The sequence below is a fragment of the Epithele typhae genome (assembly GCF_022376455.1).
Source record: "Epithele typhae strain CBS 203.58 chromosome Unknown BXZ73scaffold_29, whole genome shotgun sequence".
NCBI lineage: Eukaryota > Fungi > Basidiomycota > Agaricomycetes > Polyporales > Epitheliaceae > Epithele > Epithele typhae.
In genome coordinates this window covers 43,902-67,323 of record NW_025954220.1, presented here as the reverse complement: position 1 = coordinate 67,323, position 23,422 = coordinate 43,902, and the positions used below count along the sequence as shown (strand labels likewise).

Sequence of the window (23,422 nt, the reverse complement as noted above, 5' to 3'; positions counted from 1 at the left end):
AGGGTAGTAGAGCGGATGGAGGCTGTGGTCAAGGAAGAAAGGGGGCGAGCCGTCTTCGTTGCTCTGGTGGCAGACCTGAGCGGCTCCTCCCGAAACGACACTGCCACGCGCAGGAGGCGTGCCGCAAGCATGAGAGGGGCCCCGACACAAACAACAGTCACAAATCCGCGCAGCTCTCGGTCAAATACGCAGTCTGATCTTCTCCCGCGTTCGATATTCGGCGCCGACTGGGCTTCGGACTCGTATTACAGTACATCTCCACTGGAGCTCCTTCTCAGCTTCCCCCGTGCTAGTCGGGGACTATCATAGCACTAGGACGTAATGGAAGGCGTGGACTAGAGTATAGGATATCGGACGCTCTGGCGCATGGGCGATCAGTCGACCTCCGATCTGCGGGGAAGATAAAGACTCACCGGGTGGGCTAAAACTTCAGCTCCGAAGAGAATTCCAAGCGGTGAGCCTAAAAGGAAAACCTGACCTGTCGCAACCATCAAAAAGCGTACAGAATGAGAGCAAAAAATTGACCACCCACGGCAAGCTTAGCAACTCACGGCGCCAAGCTCTTGTAATGGCCAAATCCATGGCATTCTAAGCATCTGCGTTCGCGCAAGGGAGATCCAGGTTCCCCCGCGAATGACCCAACCGTGCCACCGCAGCTCCATACGGACAAGCTGATCTAGCCCGTTTTCTGCGAGCAGGCGCTCCGCCAGGGTCTTAGTCACGGCTTCCCTGAGTTGGTCACCAGCCGTTACTCCGGCTTGCAAAGGGATTATGGGATCCGGACGGACGACGAGGCCTAAGGCCTGCAGCTGTGTAAGCCTCCGTAGAGAGGGTCCCATTTCAATGACGGTGTCCTGTGAAAGGATGCACAAAAAGAGAGAAACGGGTCCGTGAGTTACGGGTGCGGAGATACAGCATAGGAGAGTACAGATCCGATGTCGGACGTACCTCGAATTCTGCCCATGACACGGGGCCAGGGCTATCAAGGACAAATTGAAGACCGAGGGAGCATAGCGGCGCTGCTTCGAGGGCCGAGGCGAGCGATGCTACCGAAGTCACGACGTTTGAGCAGTCGGCAACGGCGATGACCAACTGGAGGCGCTGAAGCGCGGTGACCAACGGCGACGTTGGAAGCACGAGCATCCGCAAGGGTGGCTCGTCGATTGGATGGTGTATGCGGATCATGGAAAGGCGGCGAATGCCGCAAAGACTCGAATAGAGCTGTACGGAGTGAACATTGAGCGCCATGAGGTTCGGGAGAAACGCCGATGATGTGCAGCAGTCTGGAGGGATATGTAACTCGCCCTGTGGAAGCCGGAGTTCGTGTACGTCTAATGATCGGATAGCGGTTGCACGCTCCAGGATAGTCAGGATAAGGCTCTGGACGTCGAAGGAGGTGATTCCGGAGATAGATAGATGGTGAATGAGGTGGGCCGTCGACAGTGTTGAAGCGACAAGGCGTTTCATGAAGATGATGATAGTGTCGGAAGAACTGGTGGTAAGACCAGGAGAGAGTCTGAGTTTGACGCGATGGTGAAGGTTGCGAGCTCCATGGATGTACCAGTGCGTGTTGACGAGCATGGCGTTGGAGAGGGCTGAAGGGGCATGTATGAAGTCAAAGATGTAGGAGATGAGCTCGCTAGGGAGAGCGTCCATAGCCGGCATCTCGGGTGGGTTGGGGGGATTGCATGGGGATGTGCCGCCGCTGTGCAGAATTATAAGAAGGGGGAGGCTGATCGGAGGCAGCGGATCGGTTTGGAAGGAGTGAGAGGGAAGAGTGTCCGACAGACGAGGACAGTTTGCAGCTCATGCGCTTACCGGGCCTGCACGGGACCGTTAAGCCCGGCGGAGCCAACGTCTGTTCGGGATCGGGGGAGCGGTCTGGTGGGAGATGCTCATACGGTCTGAATGCTTGCCCGGGGTCGCCGGGGTCGAGATGGGTGATGGAAATTGGAGAATGGACGAGCAGAGCCAGTGACTCCATCGGGGCATGTCCGCACACCGACTTCAGACGCTAGCCGGCTGTGGCCCCAGCGAGGGAAGGTCGAGAGAAGCCTAGAAAAGCACGGGCACATGGCGTTGCTCGCAGAGGCGGGCCCACCGTTGGCGCTTACCGCCATCCCCGGCCTGCGCGGACCGCGGGTGCCAGTCGGCGCGTCCACAGTCTTGCTCGCCACTGCTGCGCACGTCGACAGGCTATCTCCTGCCTCCCTCCGCCCACTCGCTCTTGTTGCTGTCACAATCGTTCCAGCCGGTGGCATCCTCTGCACGTATGTCTCGCACATTGCGTGGGCTCTGGCTTCTTGCTGGTGCCTTTGTCTCGCTACTCCCATCCGCCCACGGTTTCTACCTACCAGGTGCCGCACCACACGACTATCTCAAGGATGAGAAGGTCAACATCTTTGTGAACGCGCTGACGCCTATGATTGCGGGCGATGACCATGCGAAATTGGTAAGCCATGGCCACAGCTTCGGGTACGGTCTGCTCACGCGATGTGACCAGAAATCTCTCATAAATTGTATGCTGCTCCACCGCACCCCGGTTTCTGACCACTTACGTGTCCACGGAAGATGACTATTATAACGAGGGTTTTAACTTCTGCAAGCCAGAGGGTGGACCGAAGAAGGAGCCTGAGAGCCTTGGATCCATCCTGTTTGGAGACCGCATATTCAACTCTCCTTACGAGGTATGTTCTACTCATTATATGCGCCGCGTTTGAAACCAAGATGGAGTACAGGTCTCCATGCTGCAAGACAATTCCACTTGCAAAGCCCTCTGTACACAGACAGTGACCCCCACGGAGGCTAAATTCATCAACGAACGCATACGGGAAGACTACGCCATCAACTGGCTCGTAGATGGTCTTCCCGCCGCAGAGATGAAAGAAGACAAGAAGACCGGCGAGGTCTTTTTTGACATGGGTTTCAATCTTGGCAACGACGAGGGGGTGTTTGAGTACATGCCGGCTCTGTACAACCACTATGACATAGTGCTGAGGTCCGTCTATGCGTTTAACCTATTAATCTTGACAAGAGTCCAATGGTATTTCCAGATATCACAAGCCGGCGCCGGATTCAGAAGTGTATCGCGTCGTCGGCGTTCTTGTCTGGCCTATGAGGTCAGTTTTCTTCGCTTTCAGCGCTGTACAGCACATCTAATGATCACTCGCAACCGCAGCCGTGGTGGCCCACAAGCGATACCAGGGTCAGGACAGGTGCAATGCAGTGAAACCGAAACTTCCCTTGTTCTTAGCGAGACCGAGAACAACACGGTCACTTACACATATAGGGTAATGTGGCAGGTGAGCGTCCACGGCGTCCTTGCAGCGAGTACTACCCCTCATGATGGAGAAGGAATCGGAGACTCCATGGGCAACTCGATGGGACAACTATCTGCACATATTCGATCCTGTCAGTCATCATGGCTTTCCTTATCCGGTGACGACCCATTCATCGGTTGCCCTTGCAGCGCATTCACTGGTTCAGCCTCATCAACTCCATAATTGTGGTAGTCTTCCTGTGCCTAATGGTGTCCATGATTCTAGTGCGCACTGTGTCCAGAGATGTCAGTTCAGAGTTCAGTATAATCCTGGCATGACCCCTGACTTGGTTGTATAGATCTCGCGCTATAACGCGATAGACTTGAGCGTAAGATCGACCGTTCACACCCTCATCCTGCAGGTGGTTGACAGTGCACACAGGAAGACGTCCAAGAAGATTGGGGGTGGAAGCTCGTACACGGTGAAGTGTTTCGCATGCCGGGCAATCCCATGGCGCTGTCCGTCATTGTGGGCAACGGTGCGCAGCTCTGTGCCATGGTCGGCGTTACCCTTGGTATGCCTCCTTTTTGCCTCACATTCATGGGTGGTTCTGACGCCTGATCGATGCGCATGCCAGTCTTTGCGCTTCTCGGCTTCTTGTCGCCGTCAAACCGCGGGTCTCTTGCCACGGTAATGGTGGTATGCTGGACTTTCTTCGGCGGGTAAGTGCAGTGCGTTCAAACCATTGAGCGTTGTGTCACGTCAGACGGCCATTCACAGCATCGCGGGTTACATCTCGTCCCGGGTTTACGCGTCTCTTGGTGGAACGAACAAGCGCAGGAACTCGTTCTTCACTGCCACCATCATGCCAACGTTAGTGTTCGTCGTATCATATATTTGTATTGGACTAACCGGTGTATCCCTGGGTTCGTCCAGCTTTGTGTTCGCAGTCGTCTTCCTGCTCAACCTATTCCTGATCGCGGCCGGCTCCTCAGGCGCCGTTCCGTTTGGCAAGTCACGAACTATTTTCTACCTTCGCAATTACGTTTGACGAGGACTCCTTGGATAGGCACAATGTTGCTAATCGTGGTCCTTTGGTTTGGTATCTCCGCACCCTTGTCCGCTGTGGGCTCGTACTATGGTTCGAAACATGGTGTCAGTGTTTCATACCTGCGCTTCATGACATTCTTCTGAAATTCCTTCCTCGGGCGTCCCACTAGGCTGTCACACATCCAGTTCGTGTCAACCAGATTCCCCGGCAGATTCCTCCCCAACCCAAATATCTCCGTCCTTGGGTAAGTGACCATCATGGATGATCGAGTTTCCATTAACGGGTGTCCCGCCAGGCTGCTACGATTCTCGCGGGCATTTTGCCGTTCGGTACGCCATTGTGTTTGCGTTGCCCCTGAACTTCTCTTGCTAACCTTGGTGGCATTGACAGGTGCGGCCTTCATTGAGCTCTATTTCGTGCTCTCCAGCCTGTTCGCCTCTCGCGCCTACTACGCCTTCGGCTTCCTGGCACTCACCGCGGGCGTTGTCGCGCTGACGACGGCCACGGTCACCATCCTGTTCACTTACTTCATCCTCTGCGCTGAGGACTATCGGTACGCGCCTCTAGTGGCCTCACGTTCAAGGATTTCGCTCATACACCTCGTCTATATCCAGATGGCACTGGCGCGCGTTCCTCACCGGTGGCGGCAGCGCATTCTGGCTGCTCGCGTACGGCATAGTCTACTGGGCGATGCGCCTCAACCTGCACTCGGTCACGAGCGCAGTCCTCTATATCGGCTATCTCCTCCTTCTCGCACTCTTCGACTTCCTCATCACCGGTACGTATCTGCTCTTCGGCTTATCGCCCTTGTTCTCCTTCTATCCCGTTGCTGGATCCAGTCACCGGTGTGGCGTCTTCATGATGCTTGCGGCGACGCTGGAACCGTGTGTGAGAACGCCGCTGATCATATCGCTGTTTACAGGGACCATCGGCTTCCTCGCAACATACTGGGCGGTCCGACGGCTATACGGCGCCATTCGTGTGGACTGAGTCGCTTCCTGCGTTCGGGGTGGCTAGTTGCGGACGTCCGCGGTGCGGGCATCGGGAAAAGGAAGGGGATGTGGATCGTGATTAGGTTGTTCTACGATAATTATTCGACAGTTGGATATCCAATAGCCTTCTAATCGCCACGAGCCCGCGGTACGACCTAGTCGCGCAGAAGACGCTACCGCAAGGCGATCACCGCCACCTTCTGGCTCCCAGCGCGCAGGAAGGCGATCCGCCCGTCGAGAAGATCACCTGGCGTGAGCTTCCGGTGGACGTCGGCCACCGGGACGTTATTCAAGTAGAGTCCCTTCGAGGACACGAGCTGGCGTGCGGCACCTGTCACACCAAGAAGGGAGGTCAGAATGCGCTGCGCACAGTCATCGACGAACACGCACTGTTGGAGGCCACGACGCCGAACGTGCTCGCGAGCTTCGTGATCGGAACGTTGAGGGCTTGTGACGCGTCGCACAGGCGCAAAACGGGGTGCCCCGCGAGCGCGGAAACGACGTCCGCTGCCGTCGCGGACGAGATGTCCCGTTCGAAGAGGATTTTGGTGGCGGTTTCCGCGCGCGACACGCCGTCGACTGGTCGGGTTACACGTGTACGGGCGGGAGCGAGGCCGCAGAGGGCCACGAAGGAAGCGAGACGGTGAGCACACACACCTAGTGACGACAGAAGCTAGAAGCTCACCTCCGTGCACTAATTCCGTCACCTCCTCGGCGAGCCGGCGCTGGGCATAACGTTCGTGCGGTGCTTCCTGTCAAGTGCCAGACTTCAGCGAGCGCGATGCACGCCCAAACGCGGGACGACATACTGCATGCTTCTGCATGACGCCCTCTACTTCCTCAAGAGGCAGCAGGGTGAACATCTTGAGGTACCGCCCGACGTCCGCGTCGGACGACCGCAGGAAGAACTTACGCAGCGCTACCCGTCAGCCTCAACACAACGCGGAGAGCGAAGAAGGGAAGCTGGAGTGCTTACCTGATAGAAGTCGAGCACGCTGGTGTCCGCCTCGTTGAGCGAGACCGCGTTCCCGGCGCTCTTGCCAAACTTCTGCCCGGAGGCGGTGGTGAGCAAGGGCGTAGTGATGCCGTAGCCCTTCTCCGTGGGGATTTGTGTGTCCACCGCGCCCGGGACCGCATTTGCGCGATTAATGAGCTCGAGGCCGGCGATGATGTTGCCCCATTGGTCGGAACCGCCGAGTTGGATCGTGCACCCAAACGTCCTATGCAGGGTCAAGAAGTCGTACCCCTGCAACAGCTGGTATGTGAACTCCGTGAAGGAGATGCCTTGTTGTGAAGAGAGGCGAGCCTGGACGCTGGAAGACGTCAGCCGGGAGTAATGGATCGAAGGCGGAGACTATGGACCTTTCGCGTGCAAGCATAGAGTTCACCCTGCTGTGGAAGCCAACGGTGCGGAGGAATTCGAGCAGGTTGAGGTTCTTTAGCCAATCTAGATTGTTCTGGATATTCGGTCGATGTATCGAGGTAGCAGACGTCGGCGTGCGCTTGACGGCATATTCCGTGGCTCGCTCGAAGAAGCGATGGATGGCTTCAGTGAGCTGGCCGACGTTGTACTCTATCGTCTCTTTTGAGGAGAGCGGACGTTCTGTTGAGCGGCCGGACGGGTCTCCAATCAGCCCCGTAGCCCCTCCTATCTTTCCTTCACTTCCAGCAACAACAAAAAAGTAATAAGGATGAGCCGTACCAGAGGGATGATTTTGTGACCATGCAGCTGGAATTGCAGCAGACATAGGAAGGGGACAAGGTGCCCGACGTGAAGCGACCGTGCGGTTGGGTCTACGCCCAAGTAGACCGTCTGTGGTTCCTTACCCAGCTCAGCCTCCAGACGTTCGGGCCTGTGGCGCATTAGACGACGGTCGTAAGCACAGATGGGACAAGGGAGCGTACTTTGTGATATCTGCCACCAATCCACGCGACCTCAAGTTGTCCAATAGCCCGGCCTGCAGATGGGAGCTCCGGCATTGGCGGTGAAGAGGTCGCCACGTCGCGCGTGAAACAGCCGAGAGTCGCCGCAGACTAGATGCGGAGAGCATGGCCGAAGCGGCGAGGTAGAGACGAGCAGGCAGCACTAGTAGAGGACGCGTCCAAGACGCGACGCTCGCCGACGCGCTCGGAGTCCTCCGCGCTGTCCGGTGGCCGCGCTCCGGGTGATCGCCGCTGGCGGGTTCCTCTGCTCTCACTCCGACTCGCACGCTAGTCGAGGTGCTGCTTTTTTCAGCCCGTCTCAGCTAGCTCTACTCTGGCTCTGCTCGTTTCAGGACTGCCTGCGATGCAGTTTGAAGTCATCGCTAAGTGCCACACGACCCGTGCAAGGGTATCTCGGATGTGCCTGGCTCGTAAGTGAGGACACCCATTTCCAGCTGCTCGAGTGTCTCACTGTAGCCAAGGCAGATGGGACAACGATGCTACCAACATTCATGCCCGTGGCCACACAGGCTGCCATCAAGGGGCTCACTCCCCAACAGTTGAAGCCATGGGCATCAACCTCATCTTGAACAATACGTACCATCTCAATCTCCGCCCCGGGATCCAAGTCCTCAAGGAAGTCGGAGGAGCGCACAAATTTCAAGGATGGAACCACAACCTTCTCACTGTTTGCGTGCCTCTCCGACGAGATCAACGGGTCTGTTCGACTGACTCAACGAATGGCAGGACAGCGGCGGCTTCCAGCTCGTGTCTTTGAGCAAGTTCACAAAGATTACCGAGGAAGGCGCTTTGTTCTCAAGCCCGTTCGACGGCGAGCCAACAATGCTGACTGTCCGTAAGATTGGGCTTTGCCGAGAAAATTATTTTGACCGTTTGCTGACATGCCGATTCAGCCGGAGGAGAGCATTTCAATACAACATGCCATCGGGGCTGACATCATGATGCAGCTCGACGACGTGGGCATGTCACTGTTCTTCACTCACCGAGCCCGTCTCAGGCTGACGTTGAGTCTAGTATCAAGTCTCACGGTGGGCCTCGAGTGGAGGAGGCTATGTGGAGAACTGTCCGATGGCTGGACCGATGCATAGACTTCCACAAGCAATCCGGCCGGGATGACGTCAGAATCTCTTCGCCATTGTACAGGGAGGCCTCGAGGAAGATCTCAGAGACAAGTGCCTAGATGAGATGATAGCTCGCAAAGACAAGGTGGCTGGGTACGCCATCGGTGGGCTTAGCGGGGGCGAGGAAAAAGGTGCGCATATTTGCCATTATCCTTGATGTCACCATATACTGATGTGCGTCACAGATGTTTTTTGGAGGGTGTGAGTGAATCAGAATTTTTATCCATACACTCTGACAGAACGCACGACATCATAGGATCAAACAGTGTGCGGACAAGCTGCCGAAGACCGTATGTGACCATAGTCACACCTTGATGGTTTCTACCTGTCTAACTCTTTGGTTCATAGGGCCACGATACTCGATGGGTATAGGCTTTGCAGAAGGTCCATTCAGACTCGCTGTACGCGAGCTATGCTGATCCGATTCTTAGACCTATTGGTCTGTGTTGCATTGGGGGTTGACATGGTATGCGGCGAAATCTGTTCAACAAGCTTCCTGTGGCTGAAACTCGTGCAGGCGGATTGCGTTTTTCCAACACGAACAGCACGTTTTGGGGTTGCGTTAACCTCCAAGGGTCCGCTCAATCTACGTATGTGGCCACATGTGAAACTCTATTTTTACCGCTCACTCAGCCGGCCCAGGCCTAGGGAAACACGCCAAGGAGATGTGTCCGATCGAAGACGGCTGTCCTTGTCCATCATGCTCGAGCGGTGTGTCTCGAGCATTCATCCACCATACAATCACCTTGGAGACTTCGGCTGCCCATGGTGTTTTTTTACGCGAAACCTCAGACCATTGAATGCTAACTCCAATTGGCAGCCATTTCACAACACAATCTCGTTTTCCAAGCGCGAGTGATGGGCGGGGCGCGAGGCGCGATTGTCAATGGCACATTCCCGATCTACCTGAAAGAGTTCTTTGCAAATTACTTCGGCGATGCAGGCTACCCCGAGTGGTGCGTCAACGCCCTTCGCAGCGTGGGCGTAGACCTGCTCGACGATCGACCGGACACGAAAGTCATTTCCGGCGGTGGTGCGAAGTGGGAGTATTCAGACGCGGCGTGAGTGTCAATTCGCAGCTCAGTTCATGGAGAACCACCTTCTCCGTGGGGATGGAGATATATCACAGAGGCATCTGAGAGCGTAGAAGACACGAATGTACGTAGCGTTACAATCTATCGCTTCCCCTTTCTCTTCGTCGACCGCGCGTTCTTCGCCCTCTTGTGCTCCACGACCTTCCGCGCCTTGCGGATCTGGTCCACCGTTTTGAGCTCGGTCTTGACCCTGCCCAGAGGCTTCCCACCGGACCGCCCGCCCTTCCTCCCTGTGCTTTTTTTGCCAGGCAGCTGTGGTCTCGATGACCCTCCACGCGAAGGCCCAGGGTCGTCGCCGCCGCCACCCTGGTTCTGCACCGCCTTGCTCGCCCGCCGGACCTTGCGCTCGTAGTCGCCCCGCAGCTTGTCGAGCGGCTTCGCCGCCGTGGCCTGCTTGTGCTTCCACTTACGCCCACCCGCACCGCCGCCTCCGCCGTACGCGCGTGCGTTCTCGGGCTCGGCCTCACCTACCCTGGGCAGGCTCACGCGCGCCTTTGACTTCCACTCGTCAAACCGGCCGGAGCGGTACGTCGCGGGGAGCTTCACGCCAGACTCGGTCTTGACCATTCGGACGTTGTCGGCGCCTTCGCCGGTGCCCTTCACGAAGCGCTTTTTCTTCTTGTCCCACTTCATCTCCCGCCGCTGGCGCTCTCGGGCGGTGGCCTCGTCCCCGGTGAGATCGAACGCGACGTTGCGCGCCTGCTCGACGAACGAGGCGCCGTCACGTAGCGAGTACCTGGTCGCAAATGCTGTGAGTCGGCGTGGACACACTAGGAAACCGGAACCGTGGACAAGGAAAAAAAACGCACCCCTTTTCGGTGTCAGCGTCTTTTTGGTAATGCGACATGTAGAACTCCTCGTCGCGGAAATTAGATTTTGACGACTTGCCCTTCTTGCTGGAAGTCTCGAACACAGCCTGTGCGGACCAAATGAGCACACAACCACCACCGCACGCACGGGAGCACACCGGGCTTACCGCAATCTCGGCCTCATCCGCCATCTCGGGGCCCTCAGCTTCCACGCCCGACTCTCCCCCGACGTCCTCCTTTTCCTCATCTGAGGCCACCGTCGCCGCGGTGTGCGTCGACGCCAGCGACACACGCTTGACGGCTTTGCTCAGCGCCTTGCGCCGCTGCTTCATCAGCGCCGCCGTCTCAGAGTTCCCTCGCGTTCCCATCTCGATGATCGTCTCCGCCGGGCGGAACGCGTCGACGACCTTGAGCAGCGCGCGGCGTTTCGCCTCCTCCTCCACCCGCCCCACGACGTCCGGCCGCGCCGGCGGAAGACGGGGTGCACGCCCGAGTCGGTGCCCGCGTAGCCCCAGCGGCCGTCCTTGAGCATCTCCTTCGCCTTGTGGTACGATGCGGGGGACGCCTTGCCCTTGCTGCGCTCGTACATGCCCTGGCCCTTGCGCATCACGTCCCGGAGCGTGTTCAGGTTGTGGTTCTCCTCGTGGAACTTCTTGACGTAGTCCGCCTCCTCGTCAAGCCCGTCGCGGTCGAAAGGCCCTAGGACGAGCGACTCCGAGTATGCGGCGTCGCTGCCCGCCCCGGACCCGGACCCGGGCACTTCGTCTTTGATCGGACGGCCGAGGAAGAGTTGCAGGTCGACGAGGTACGGCACTTCGGCCGCGGTGACGAACGACCACGCCCAGCCCTGGCGGCCGGCGCGGGCGGTGCGGCCGACGCGGTGGATGAAGACGCGCGCGCCCTGGGGGAAATCGTAGTTGACGACGTTCTCGAGCACGGGGATGTCGATTCCGCGCGCGGCGACGTCCGTGACGACGAGGACGCTCGTGCGGCCCCTCCGGAACGCGTCCATCTGCTGCGTGCGTGCAACCTGGTCGAGCGCGCCGTAAATGTGCGAGACCGCGTAGCCGACGGCGGAGAGCAGGTTCGTGAGGTACTCGACGTGATGCTTCGTCGCTGCGAAGACGAGCGTCTGGTGCGGGGCGGCAGGCTGGTCCGCGTGCTTCGCCTTTCCCTTGCCTTTGCCCTGCTTGTCTGTCGATTCGTCCTCTCCGCGGGCCGTAGTCCCCAGAGGGACTCCGATGACGTCGCGTAGGAGGAGGAGGAGACAGGCCTCTTTCTCCGCTTTCTTAACAGAGAAGAAAGCCATCTTGAGGTCCCCGCTGATTTTCGTCTCCGCATCAAGACGGACAAGTTTGGGGTTCTGGAGGCCGGCCTTCGCGAACTCTACCAAGGATTTCGGAAGTGTGGCGGAAAACAAAAGGGTCTGACGGCTAGAGGGGAGGCGGTGGAGGATCTCGTTGAGCGCGATTTGGAAGCCCATCTCGAACAATCGATCCGCCTCGTCGAAGACAACATATTGCACCGACTTGAGGTCGAGGTTCATCTCAACGATGAGATGGAGGAGACGACCCGGGGTCGCGATGATGCTGGAGATGGCCGGATGAGTGCGAAGCAGGATTTATTGGCATCGGTAACATACATGTCTGGATTACTGGAGATCATCTCGAATTGTTCGTCGAGGCTCTCGCCGCCGACAACAAGCCCCCATCGCAAGCTCTGACCCTTCTTTCCGACATCGGCGTCTTGTACATCACCGGCATGGTCTCCTTCTCCAGCGTGCCATCCTCGTGCGAGCTCCTTTCCAACTTTGAGTATTTGGAGTGCGAGCTCACGAGCGGGGAGCAGGATGAGAGCCCGAGCGCCGAAGGACGCGGAATGACGGCCTCCAAGGCGCTGCACCAACGGCACCATGTATGCAAGAGACTTGCCGGAACCCGTGCGCGCCATACCAACCAGGTCGCGAGGAGGATTCGTGAGGAGCGCGGGGATGGAGAGACGTTGGATTGGAGTGGGAATCCGGAATCCCTGCAGCGTGAGCGATCGAAGCAGCCATGGGTACAGACCTACGCGAAGACAAGTGTAAGCAGCATATGCATGAACACACAGCCAGCCTACCCACCCATGCTTTGGAAACTGCCTCCGCCGACCTCTCCCTTGATAATCTTCGACTTCCCTTTCGTCTTCTTAAGCAACTCCGTGCCTTCCTTCACATCTCGCTTGATGATGGACTCGCGAATGAACTTTTCCAGGTCTTCGTCACCATCGTCGTCTGTCTGGGTGAGTTTGACGCGTTTTCCCGTTAATGCAGACGAGATGTCGATCTCCTCATCCGAGTCAGCGCTGACGATGGAAAAGTCCGAGTCTTCGGGTTCGGGTTCATCAACGGCTGTTCTTTTCCTCTTGCCCGAGACCATGGCAGCGAAGTAGATGCAGCGAAGTGTAGAGAAGCAGTGGTAGACACCGAAACTGACCGCCACTGCGGCCCGCCACAACTCTCGAAAAAATGGCTTACCTAAGATGGTGTCTAGCGCTTGATCTCTGACACTAGGCTCCAGGAGCCATTCCTTCCTTCTCGCCACCTTCCTCATTCTGGTCCCGCCCCCTTAATGCTGTTGTCGACGCCGATCATTGCTCCAAAAATGTCGGTTGAACATGGTCTGTGTTTGACTATATGCTAATGCGTTATTTGTAACGCGACCAGGCTTTCAACTGCAACTCCAAAAGGCTTCCCCTCTGAGGCGGAAGTTGAAGGCACATTGGTGTTCGCTGTACCCATCTATCTCGAGATCGGCGGCAAATATATCTCGTCGGTTGCTTTCTCTAGCGAAGAGAGTGCCTACGAAATTGAGACAACGGCCCGGGGGGCCTCAAACGATCGCGTCAGTCAACCTACCCACATCATCTCATGATCACTCTACCACCATCATATGAGTCGGTTAGTTTTGTGTTCCTGGACTTGTAGGTGTTTGCCGTCAAAAATTCTGGTCTCGTGGTTAGCCTAAAACCGCAAGGCTCAGAAACAGCTCCTGAATTTTAGGCCTGTGGGAGAACGCCACACGCAGAAAGGCAAGCTCGTCGTTCCAGAAGCGGGGACGACGTCGCAGATGACCTGGAAAACGTACGCGCGTGGGTCGGCCCCGCGTGTGCTACTTATACCAGTGACATGATGCTCGTAAAGAAGCCGGCCCGCACTTCAACGACCACCCCCTCCGCCCGGCTGCCATGTCCCACGACGTCGAAGCAGCGTTCGATGCGCGCGAATCAATCGAAAAAGAGAAGCAAGAGTCCATCATCCAGCTGGAAGATGCAAAATCTCCGGACAATGCCGGTTTCGTGATTGATCCTCACGCGGAGCGGAGGTGGGTCCGCTACTCACCTGTGCTCAGTGCCCGCTCATCAGATGTCGTTGCAGGCTCGTACGGAAGATCGACATGAGGATGTTGAGCGTGGCCACAATCATCTATTTGTTCTCATTCATTGACCGCAATAACGTGGTCAGTCAGTCAGTTCCATGATCACCATTATGCGCTCACCGTTGGTGTCAGGGCAACGCCAGAATCCTGAACAAGAATACTGGCGATGATCTCCTCCAAACACTCCACCTCAGCGACAACCAATATCTCATCGGTCTCATGGTTTTCTTCATCGCCTACACCCTCTTCGAAGTCCCGTCAACGTACTACCTCAAGAAGTTTCGCCCAAGTCGATGGTTCTCCCTCCTCATGCTTCTTTGGGGCGCAATGACCATGACCATCGCCGCCACCCAGAACTTCGCCGGGTTGATCGTGACCCGTTTTTTGCTAGGTGCCTTCGAAGCCGGCCTCTTTCCCGGCATCGTCTACTGCCTCACCTTTTGGTACAAGCCCTCCGAGCGCGCAGCCCGGATCGCCTTCATCCTTGCCGGCGCCACGCTTGGAGGTGCGTTCGGCTCAGCGATCGCTTTCGGGATCGGCCAAATCAACGGCGCGGGTGGGCTGCAAGCATGGCGTTGGCTCATGATCATCGAGGGCGCGCCCTCCGTGCTCGCCGTCCCGCTCATCTACTTCTTCTACCCGGACTATCCCGAGTCTGTCCGCTGGCTCTCCCAGGAAGAGCGGGAGCTTGCCGCGGCGCGCATCGCCGGGGTCGCCTCGCTCGGACACGCCAAGCTCACCTGGGCCGACGCACGCGCGGCGCTTACCGACTGGCGCATCTACCTCCACCACGCGCTCTGGGTGTGCTACTCGGTCGCGTTCTCCAGCATCTCGCTCTTCGCTCCGACGATCGTCCAGGGCCTCGGCTTCGAGGGTCTCTCCGCGCAGCTGTTCACCGTGCCGCCGTACGCGATCGCGTTCGTCGTCGTGCTCTCCGTCGCCCGCCTCGCGGACCGCTTCGAGGCGCGCGCGTGGGCCGTCTGCGGCTCCTTCCTCATCTGTGGCATCAGCTTCGCCATCCAGGGTGAGCTCCTTCGGAACCCCGCACACGCCGTCCCGTGCTTACGCGAACCGCTTCCCCCCAGGCGCGCTGTCCCCGACGGCGTTCACCGCGCGCTACGCCCTCCTCTGCGTCTCCGTCTCGTTCGCGTTCTCGATCGCGGGCCCGCAGCTGTCGTGGTTCTCCGGCAACCTCCGGAACACGAGCCAGACGACGCTCGGCATCCCCCTCCACGTGTCCATCGCGACCTTTGGCCAAATCATCGGTGCGTCCGAATCCCTCGCTCCGGAGGTGGCCTTGGGCTGACCGCGGCGCTGTCGGTATTGCGCGGACGAACCCGCTTCCCCGCCTGGACACACAGGGCTGTTCATCTACAAGAGCAACGAGTCCCCGAGCTTCCCGACCGGCCACTTCACGAACGCCGCGGTGATGTTCACCGGGGCCATCCTCACCTTCATCCTGCGCGCCGTGTACGTCCGGCGGAACGGCCGGCTCGCACGCGGCGAGCCCCCGTGGAAGCTCTGAGCGCCGTACCGCGGACGTGGGCCAGCGGAGTGCTGCGCGGGGGTGTATGGCGCCCGGCCTCCGCATTGGGAAGAAGGAGGTCGAGCGCGAGAATTACAGGGGGGCGCGCTACGCCTGTCGAGGCCATTCCGGATGTAGACGGTTTTGTACTCGTGCGTTTAGCGGCCTGGAAGTGCTCTGCTGATGATACTTGCGGACGACTGCTGCCCGCGGTGGATCGGACCAGGATGCCAGCCAGTGCGGCTACTATATAGTACGTCCTGCCCGCGGACTTCCGCACCAACATCGGATTGGCTTCGAAGAGCGAGCTTTTGCGTGCTTATGGTACGGTGACGTCGGGGCCCGGCGGCGTATAGGTGTGGACTCGGAGCTGTGAGATTATTCGGAGGACGTGACTGATGGAGGGGGACTCGGGCACGGCGCCCGGAGCGGACAGAGCGTGCAGGGTCTTGCGCTCTGAGCCCACACGACGCATGGATGTCGAGAAGCTTCTGCTAGTGTGTTTTGACATTCAGACGGATGCTCCGTTTTCTGTCAAGGCGGGGCCGGTCCCGCCTGGCGCGAACATGGGCGCCGTCTACACACATCGAACGGAAAGCGCGTGTGAGGTAATGCGTACGTCCAGCGGAGCAACCCTCCCGCTCAACTCCGTCTTTCATCCTCGCTTTTGTTCCGTGTGTGAGCGCAAACGAACAGTGCCTCGATGATCAAAAACGAGCAACCGCAGATTTGGGACTGACGGACATGGCTTACCAGCTCTTGGGGCCACGGCGGCGTCGCTTGCAGGGTGCGGAACCGATACCTTGATTCGCAGGTCAGTTCAGCAATGAATGGATCGGTTGCTTCAGGAATAGGCTTTAGGCGAGAGACTGGATGAAGTGTGGTTAGGGGGACCCAGGCACGGATCGACGGCGCAAGGAACATGAAAGGCTTGCCACGAGGCGGACGAAGACGTCGTGATCGGACCGGAGGGAATGACAGGATAATTGATTGCTTGAATGAGTGTGCAGCTTGGCCACCCAAGCGGGCAAGGGGGCGGACTTGGCGACGAGGTGGCAGAAGCGCGCTCTCCGCGATGCAGAAGCCGGTCGTCGGAGGGAGACCCAGGACTCGCCCAGGGTCTGATGTGAAGAGGGCCCCAGGCGGAAATTCTCGGAATGGGGGGCCAACACGAGGCGCGGGATGCTGGCATCTCAACATAGACCACGTATGTCTGCGAGGAAGATGGACGAGGTGCAGCTGCGAGGGCATGCACGTGGCGAGAAGGCAAATGGAAGGCTATCAGGGGCCGTTGCGCACATGGACTGCGGCGATGGTTGAGAGGCCGGCAAAGACGAAGCCCGCCGTCCCGATCTGGCGGGCCACACGTGGCGGCGGACCACGCGAGACCGGCGTGGCATCCACAGGCGCCCGCGCCGGGCCCCGTCCTGCTCCGTCGGGCGTCGGCCAAGCAACCTGCGCGCCCAGCCCTCCCCCGTGAGCTCCTGGGCCTGCTCAGTGCTGCAGCCTGCCGATGGCCGATGGACGCCGCTGGGCGGATAGCAGAGGCGCCGGGATGACGCCATACGCTCGCCATCAGCAGCAGGCGCTCGTGGCTCCGCCGCGGGCACGATTCGGATCAGTTGGGCACGGCAAGGACTGGCAAGCTGGCAACCAGGCCGCTGCGCCAGGCGCTGTCCCCGTCCTTTGGCCCTTGGCCACTCGCCCGGGCGGAGGGCGCGCGGCGGAGTGTGGGCGCGATGGCCGATGGGTCGTGGGGAGTGACAGGCCGTCGTGTGGGAGTGCGATGGGCCCGGGGAGCGGGAGAAATAAAATCCGGCGTCGTTGCTGAAACAACGACCAGCGCCCCCAAATCGGGCACAAGCGCGACCCTCCACGTGGGACTGCCCGCCCATTGTCCTCCTCCTCCTCCTCCTCCTCCTCCTCCTCCTCCTCCTCCTCCTCCTCCTTGCCAACTGCCCTCCTCCCCCTGCATGCCTCTCCTCTAGGCCGTCCGCCCGCCCAGCCCCCCTTCCGTCTTCCCCTGGCCCCAGCCTCTCTCATGTTCCACTTCCGTCTCCTCAACCAATCCCGCCAACACGAAAAGTCCGCTACCCAATCCCCCAATATTACACCCAACCCGTCCACCGCAAACGACGCCCTCCTCCGCCGCATACCACTCACCCCACTTGATCCCCAATACACCCACCCACCCACTGTCGATATCCACGATCAGATGTTGTCGACTAGTGCCTCATCTGCGTTCCCTGGTTACAATCCTTCCGACATCTTGCAAGATTCCGACTCGACTCGCGTCCTCCCCGGCCGTCCAATCGTCTCTCGTACAGCGCTCGATGACCTCGTAGCTGCTGCTCCGCCCACTAGACGAAGGTCTATTCCAAGCCAGTGAGTCTCATCCATCCCACCTTCTCCCCCGGTCTCATTTCCGCCTAAGCACCTCCACTGGCTCTCGCCCTCCTCATCTGCCGTCTCTCCGCCCACCCCGACGCTCTGTTCATTCACCGACTTCTTCCGTCAGTTCCTCGTCCCGAACATCCGTGTCATCCGACCTTTCGCTGCCCTCGGCTCTATCATCCCCTGCACCGCCCACCATCCTTAACCTGGCTGGCGATGCCGGCTTGCTAGGTCCTTCCGACGATATATACTCCGGTCTCTCTGCATTCTCCTTCGGCACCGCTCCCGTCCAGCAGTCCCGGAGTGTTGAGCCTGTCAGCCCCTTTACCGTACCCACTCCCTCCACCGCCGATCACACTCCTCGTCCTTCCTTCTCGAGCACCAGCACCCGAAAGCGTACCCCGCGCGTTCAGACCCAGGAGATTGACCAGGTGGAAGGGGCTGGCGACGACGACGAAGACGAAGAGGAAATGGCGAGACAGACTCGCGCAAAGATGCGGGCCATCGACGACGGTACGCGCAGACCATCGCTACCTATCAACGCGCTCCCCGGCGTTTCAGATGCCCCATCTCCTCCACGTACGACGGCCGAGGGCGACACTGACGTGGACTTGGACACCGATGTTGAGTTCGAGGGAGCGCAGGAGATGGACACCGCGTCGGTGCATACCTTCGGGGGCAGGACGGAGTACTATCCGCTCAAAGGACTGTCGCAGCCAAGACCGGCTGAAGACCGGGAAGACGAGGACGTCAGTCAGACGGTCGATCGTCCGTGTTCCCCTGTGACCTTCGCACACGAAGAACAAGAGGAGTACGACGATGGCTTCGTCTCGTCGCCCCCACCTTCACGGCAGGCAAGCGTTCCTGCCTCCACCGGCACTCGCGCCCGAGAAGACAGCGAAATCACCATCACTGCAAGGAGACGAGTGAGTCGTGCAAGCGATATTGGCGACATTGCAGAAGAACACGTCCCACCACCCGTTCCCGAAATTACCCTCCAGTGTCCTCCTCCAGCCGAGACACTGGAGAGCCGCGATGATGCTGGACAACCCGCAACTTCCACCGCCTATGACGGCTTCAATCTGGACTACATTCTCGAACAGCCAGACGATTCTGACCCGCAGCCTTGGGGCGATTTTAGTTCAAGACGACTGAGCGAGTCGATCACTCCTTGGGATCGCAACTCGGTGTCCAGCGGTCGTCGCTCAAGCCAGACGACGATGAGCGAGGACGCCTTCACCCGGCACTATAAGAAGGTCGACCACATAGCGGAAGTGTCTGCTAAAAAGTTCATGATCGCGAAGGAGAAAGCGGATAGCCCCACCCCTACCCTTTCGACTACTCGTACTGGACGTGCCGCCATCCACGAGATCTGGAGGTCGCCATGCATAGGACGGTTCAAGGTCGAAAAACAGTGGACAAAACGTGCGGGTACGCCCCCCTCGTTAATCCTTGACACCTGCTCATCGTCTCATATGATTCTCAGATCCCGACAAGCCCATCTCGCAGCGCATAAATGTCCGTCACCAGCCAGACCCATTCCTCAACCGCATGGTCTCAGGGCCGCATTCAATCGTCCACCGGCATTCTCGGACCATCGCGTTCAGCATCTATCGCAGATACAACCTCTTCGGATGACCAACGCGAACAACAGGAGACCCGCATCATGACAACTCCTTCCAGGTCGACTCAAAGGGTACTATACTCCTCGCTCCGCATAGGGTTCAAGCCCACTACTACAGCACAAGGACAACGAGCCAGCTCAACGCCCATGGCCACCTGAGCGATCGCTCTGAACGAGAGCGGAACCGCCCAGAGGAAAAGTCGAGGTGGAAGTCATCAAAGCGCCCTACGACTGCTGACTCCGGCCAGACCACGAGTGGGAGCACTGTGGCATCGTCCTCGAAACAAACGCTAGAGTCAGACGTTCCTCGGAAGCACCGAGTGGGACCGTCTCCCCCTACCCCTGTTTCCCCCACGTCGGGTACTACGGCCTTCTCCGCCACGTCGACGTCGAATTATGCCCCCTCCATCTCAACGGCGACGCTCTCCGTCAGGGAGTCCATGGACTCGCGCTCTCCTGCCACGTCGCTAGAAAAGGAGCGACCATCGTCGCCATATCCGGCCACCAAGGATGAGGAGGATGATGAGTCCGACGACCTCGACGACTACGATATGACAAGGCCCAAGCCCGCGTATCAGCGTGCCTCTCACGAGGAGGCGTTCGGGACGATGGACACGACCGCTATCGACTCTTACCACCGGCACAACGATCACCACTCCAAACGGGGGATCTTCTTCGCTGGTATCGGCAAGCTGCGCAAACCGACCTCGACTGCACCGCACAGCACTCAGGCGATAACTCCAGTCCCTTGGGTAACCATGAACCATAGGGACCAACTAGAGGTTCATGAACGGACCGTCGGCTCGATCAACGACTCCTTCTCCGGTGTCGGCCTCCTTCCTATGCAGAAGTCGTCGCACACGAAGCAGTCCAAGAGCAAGGTGCCTACTATGACCGAGGAGGCTCAGGCGATCTTCGACAACATCCCTGCGGACTCTCTATACATGATCCTCCCCTTGTGGGCAGACTCGACGGACCCCGAATCCACCAAGGCGGACTGGGGCTTGCAGTACACCCCTGAAACCATCGCGCTGGAAGATCGCCGGTTCCTCATCGTCCACTTCCTGGACCATCACGAAGGGGAGGACGGCCAGAAGCACAGATCCAACAAGAGCCGCAGCAAGTCGTCATCGGCGAAGTCCAGCACTCCAGGCATCCCTCAGCAGGGCTTCCGACTTATCGCGCAGTACGCTTCTTACAGCGCGTTCGCCGGTTCAGGCGTGCGCCTTCCTAGTGAGGGTCTCGCCGTTCTTGGTTCCATGTCGGAGGCGGTTGCGTACCCTGCCAGCCAACAGCATTCAGGCCCGATATCCCTCGGACGGTACTCGGGGAAAAGCAACAGCGTCTTACTCGACCCACAAGGCCTGGCGGCGTTCAAACTTGTTCATTGCCCGAAGGAAGCAGACTTGCCGCCCCCTGATCAGGAAGAGGTGGCGGACCAGTCGCATTCGGAGATGTTCCCCACTCCCCTTGGCGCCGCTGTGATGGAGCTCATCTGCCTCGCCTGCTTTGCGCTCACGTTCGCGCGCGCAGACCCTCCCTCGAACCTGTGAGCCTACGTCGTCCTGGACTTTCCGCCCCGCCTCTCCGTTATCTGTGTATCATACATACACTGGCGGCCAAAAGTAATGCCCGGTCCGGCTTGGGCGTCTAGTGCGCGTCATAACTGACTCGTTTTCTATCCGTTCCCCATGATTCTTGTATGTACATGTAGAGACGTTTGAGATCAATCCACGGGTGCTTGTTTGGTGCGGATCGGCCAGGTATTGGGAGAGCTAGAAGGCCAACATGAAGAGTCACCCTGTCACACAGTGTCACACAAGCCAGGCAGCGAACGACAAAAATCATGATAGAAGCTAAACTAGAAGGACTGGTAACTAGTAGTGAGTGTGGTGACCCCGAGCAGCCTTGAGCTCTGCTACACGTGCGGGGAGGGAGTTGTACAAACTGTGTATGTAAGCGAGGTCAATCCGGTACCACTCCTCCTGCAGTGCCACCCAAAGTTGCTCCTGGTTTTGAGGAAGAGGGCTCCGCCGGCGCACTTGACGGTCTAGATAGTCCCAGACATGCTCAATGATGTTCATGTCAGGCGAAGAGGCTGGCCAGGGCATTGTGGTGATGTTGTTAGAGGTGAACCAGTGTTGTGCTCGACGTGATGTGTGTTTCGGATCGTTGTCTTGCACAAGAAAGATTTGACGGGGGGACATACCAAGGTCACGGAGAGTCCCTAGAAGGGACTCCTCCAAGACACCACAGTAGACTTCGGCATTCATTGTCCCCCTGATCCGGTGGAGGCGTCCAACGCCTTTCGAAGTGATACATCCCCACACCATCACACTCCCTCCACCGTGCTTGACTGCCTTTTTCACGTTCCGGTCCAGGAAAGCCTCCCCATCCCTCCTCCTGCAGTACTGCTTCCCGTCTGAGCCGAAGATGTTGAACTTGGACTCATCGGAGAAGATAACCAGGTCCCATCTTTCCTGCTCCCACTTCGCAAACTCCGTTGCCCACATCTTGCGCTGTCTCACATTGAGACAAGTAAGCAGGGGCTTCCGTCGCCGTACCCGTCCATGGAGACCGACCTCAGCGAGAGCACGGCGCATTGTTCGGTCGCTGATACGAGGGAAGTACTTGCGAGCAACGTCGGTCGCGTTTTGAGCATGACCTCGGGCGAGGGCAAGTTTAGCTTGCATCAAGTCTCCACTAGTGAGAACTCGAGGTCGTCCAGGTTTATGTGGTCGGAAATAAGGGTCTTGGGATTGCTCAATGAGTGCTGCATTGCGGGAGACTGTACGACGATCCATGCCGAGGATACGGCCGATTTGAGTGTAGGACTTGGGTGTACCGAGAGCAGGATTAAGGAAGTCACGAATACGAGCGAGTTTGGTAGGGGTGCAGACCACCATAGTGGGGAATAGAAGCTATAGATAGGGCGAAGATAAATCCAAAGTGTCGTGAGGTTTTGTGAAAGCGTCGTGGAGGAATGAGAGAATCAATGCAGGCAATGCGGCGCGAGTGTCCTGTCAGAATAGGCGCCCATCGCCTATCGCGCCCGTTTCTCACCCAGCTTCCCCCGCATTTGCACAAGTCAGGTATGAATCGTTTGCATTACAAGAGGTCTGTACTACGGGCCAACCAATATCTCGCTGGCCCCTCCCGATGCGCCTAGAGAAATAGGTGGCAGGGGGTGGGCATTATTTTTGGCCGCCAGTGTACAATCCCGTCTCTCTCCGTGCGCATGTACTCTACCGATCCCCGGTTTCGTCTCAACAGTTCTGGTAGACAGGCGCCAGTCTCGCACAACCCCCGCTATACCATGTATCCATGATCTGAGTGTATGCCCGTATGTCGCTCTCCGCCTGCTGATCTCGCATGTACCCTTGACTATTTCCACCCGGGCCCCGTTCGCCACACACTTCGCCTTCTCCATCGAGTCAGATACCCGACTTGACAGCTAGTACTACCCTCCGCTTCGATCTGTACACACCTTGTCCATCTCCTCTCCTCCTTTCGCTGTCGTCTCGTCCTCTCTTCCTCTCTCGCAATGTCTCCGGGCGGCTCGCGCTCTCTAATTCATATCCGCACGCACACACGGATGCTGCCCCGCGTCCCACACGTCCTCTGGGGACCCTAACTCGTCCGCCACCATTGGACGTCCGCTCGAGCCCTCGGAACGTAGATCCCACGTCTCGTGTATCCCCTCCTTGTACGGATCGGGCGCGTGTACGTGCGCATTCGGTCCCAGCTCCCACGGCTTCTTTGAAATCCAGTGGAATTCTCTCCTCAATGTCGGTGCGGACAGACGGCGTGCAACCCTGCAGGCCTGAAGGCCTGAGGTCAGACCCGGACCTTGCACGCCCTTCGGTCCTAGGTTCGACGGTGCTCAGCGGCGATTACAGAGTACTCATCCTCGGGTCCGGCGGCGGGTCCTCCGCCGCCTGGCGCGGCCGCGGTCGACGACGAGTACAACATGACATGGTTGGCCCGTCAGCCGCATCCACATCCACGTCGGACCCGAGGGCCGAGCCCAAGCCCGAGCCCGTAATCACAATGACGTCCTTCGTGGGCCGCAATCCCCGTCCATTGATCGGACGCTTGCATGACCCGGACGCTGCAATCAGACCTTCGCGGTGGACGGTCATTCATCCACTTGATTCACTACTTAGTACCAAGCGACGGAGGCTGCCAAGGG

The 23,422-nt window shown here is 58.4% G+C and overlaps 7 protein-coding genes across 7 annotated transcripts; 4 read left to right on the top strand and 3 right to left on the bottom strand.

Annotated features, from left to right (window-relative positions):
* Positions 1 to 539: 539 nt before the first annotated feature.
* Positions 540 to 1,656, bottom strand: BXZ73DRAFT_47962 (uncharacterized protein; the record flags this gene model as incomplete). The annotated part of the gene is made up of 2 exons (XM_048019963.1): positions 540 to 854; positions 949 to 1,656. 2 exons carry the CDS (start codon positions 1,654 to 1,656, stop codon positions 540 to 542), a joined length of 1,023 nt encoding a protein of 340 aa, XP_047877134.1.
* A 616-nt stretch (positions 1,657 to 2,272) lies between these two features.
* Positions 2,273 to 5,301, top strand: BXZ73DRAFT_47985 (endosomal P24A protein; the record flags this gene model as incomplete). The annotated part of the gene is made up of 19 exons (XM_048019969.1): positions 2,273 to 2,452; positions 2,504 to 2,519; positions 2,572 to 2,687; positions 2,739 to 2,998; positions 3,054 to 3,119; positions 3,179 to 3,302; positions 3,355 to 3,411; positions 3,470 to 3,565; positions 3,619 to 3,648; positions 3,702 to 3,834; positions 3,898 to 3,982; positions 4,041 to 4,133; positions 4,197 to 4,274; positions 4,316 to 4,415; positions 4,481 to 4,555; positions 4,607 to 4,640; positions 4,702 to 4,864; positions 4,926 to 5,089; positions 5,234 to 5,301. 19 exons carry the CDS (start codon positions 2,273 to 2,275, stop codon positions 5,299 to 5,301), a joined length of 1,938 nt encoding a protein of 645 aa, XP_047877133.1.
* Positions 5,302 to 5,476: 175 nt separating this feature from the next.
* Positions 5,477 to 7,167, bottom strand: BXZ73DRAFT_47889 (uncharacterized protein; the record flags this gene model as incomplete). The annotated part of the gene is made up of 7 exons (XM_048019953.1): positions 5,477 to 5,634; positions 5,694 to 5,882; positions 5,989 to 6,055; positions 6,113 to 6,211; positions 6,280 to 6,616; positions 6,666 to 6,955; positions 7,006 to 7,167. 7 exons carry the CDS (start codon positions 7,165 to 7,167, stop codon positions 5,477 to 5,479), a joined length of 1,302 nt encoding a protein of 433 aa, XP_047877132.1.
* A 423-nt stretch (positions 7,168 to 7,590) lies between these two features.
* On the top strand, positions 7,591 to 9,433 carry BXZ73DRAFT_90369 (tRNA-guanine transglycosylase; the record flags this gene model as incomplete). The annotated part of the gene is made up of 13 exons (XM_048025610.1): positions 7,591 to 7,657; positions 7,787 to 7,914; positions 7,974 to 8,078; positions 8,141 to 8,217; positions 8,262 to 8,310; positions 8,370 to 8,499; positions 8,554 to 8,555; positions 8,635 to 8,671; positions 8,717 to 8,752; positions 8,800 to 8,834; positions 8,886 to 8,958; positions 9,011 to 9,136; positions 9,189 to 9,433. 13 exons carry the CDS (start codon positions 7,591 to 7,593, stop codon positions 9,431 to 9,433), a joined length of 1,110 nt encoding a protein of 369 aa, XP_047877131.1.
* A 110-nt stretch (positions 9,434 to 9,543) lies between these two features.
* On the bottom strand, positions 9,544 to 12,688 carry BXZ73DRAFT_78076 (ATP-dependent RNA helicase DBP10; the record flags this gene model as incomplete). The annotated part of the gene is made up of 6 exons (XM_048022808.1): positions 9,544 to 10,198; positions 10,272 to 10,378; positions 10,439 to 10,708; positions 10,750 to 11,860; positions 11,914 to 12,337; positions 12,394 to 12,688. The coding sequence occupies 6 exons, from the start codon at positions 12,686 to 12,688 to the stop codon at positions 9,544 to 9,546; spliced, it is 2,862 nt and encodes a 953-aa protein (XP_047877130.1).
* Positions 12,689 to 13,496: 808 nt separating this feature from the next.
* On the top strand, positions 13,497 to 15,212 carry BXZ73DRAFT_102033 (MFS general substrate transporter; the record flags this gene model as incomplete). Its single annotated transcript, XM_048015089.1, has 5 exons — positions 13,497 to 13,633; positions 13,687 to 13,768; positions 13,820 to 14,711; positions 14,773 to 14,952; positions 15,049 to 15,212. 5 exons carry the CDS (start codon positions 13,497 to 13,499, stop codon positions 15,210 to 15,212), a joined length of 1,455 nt encoding a protein of 484 aa, XP_047877129.1.
* Positions 15,213 to 17,253: 2,041 nt separating this feature from the next.
* On the top strand, positions 17,254 to 20,783 carry BXZ73DRAFT_90366 (uncharacterized protein; the record flags this gene model as incomplete). The annotated part of the gene is made up of 4 exons (XM_048025609.1): positions 17,254 to 17,597; positions 17,647 to 19,037; positions 19,093 to 19,207; positions 19,328 to 20,783. The coding sequence occupies 4 exons, from the start codon at positions 17,254 to 17,256 to the stop codon at positions 20,781 to 20,783; spliced, it is 3,306 nt and encodes a 1,101-aa protein (XP_047877128.1).
* Between the last annotated feature and the right edge of the window lie 2,639 nt (positions 20,784 to 23,422).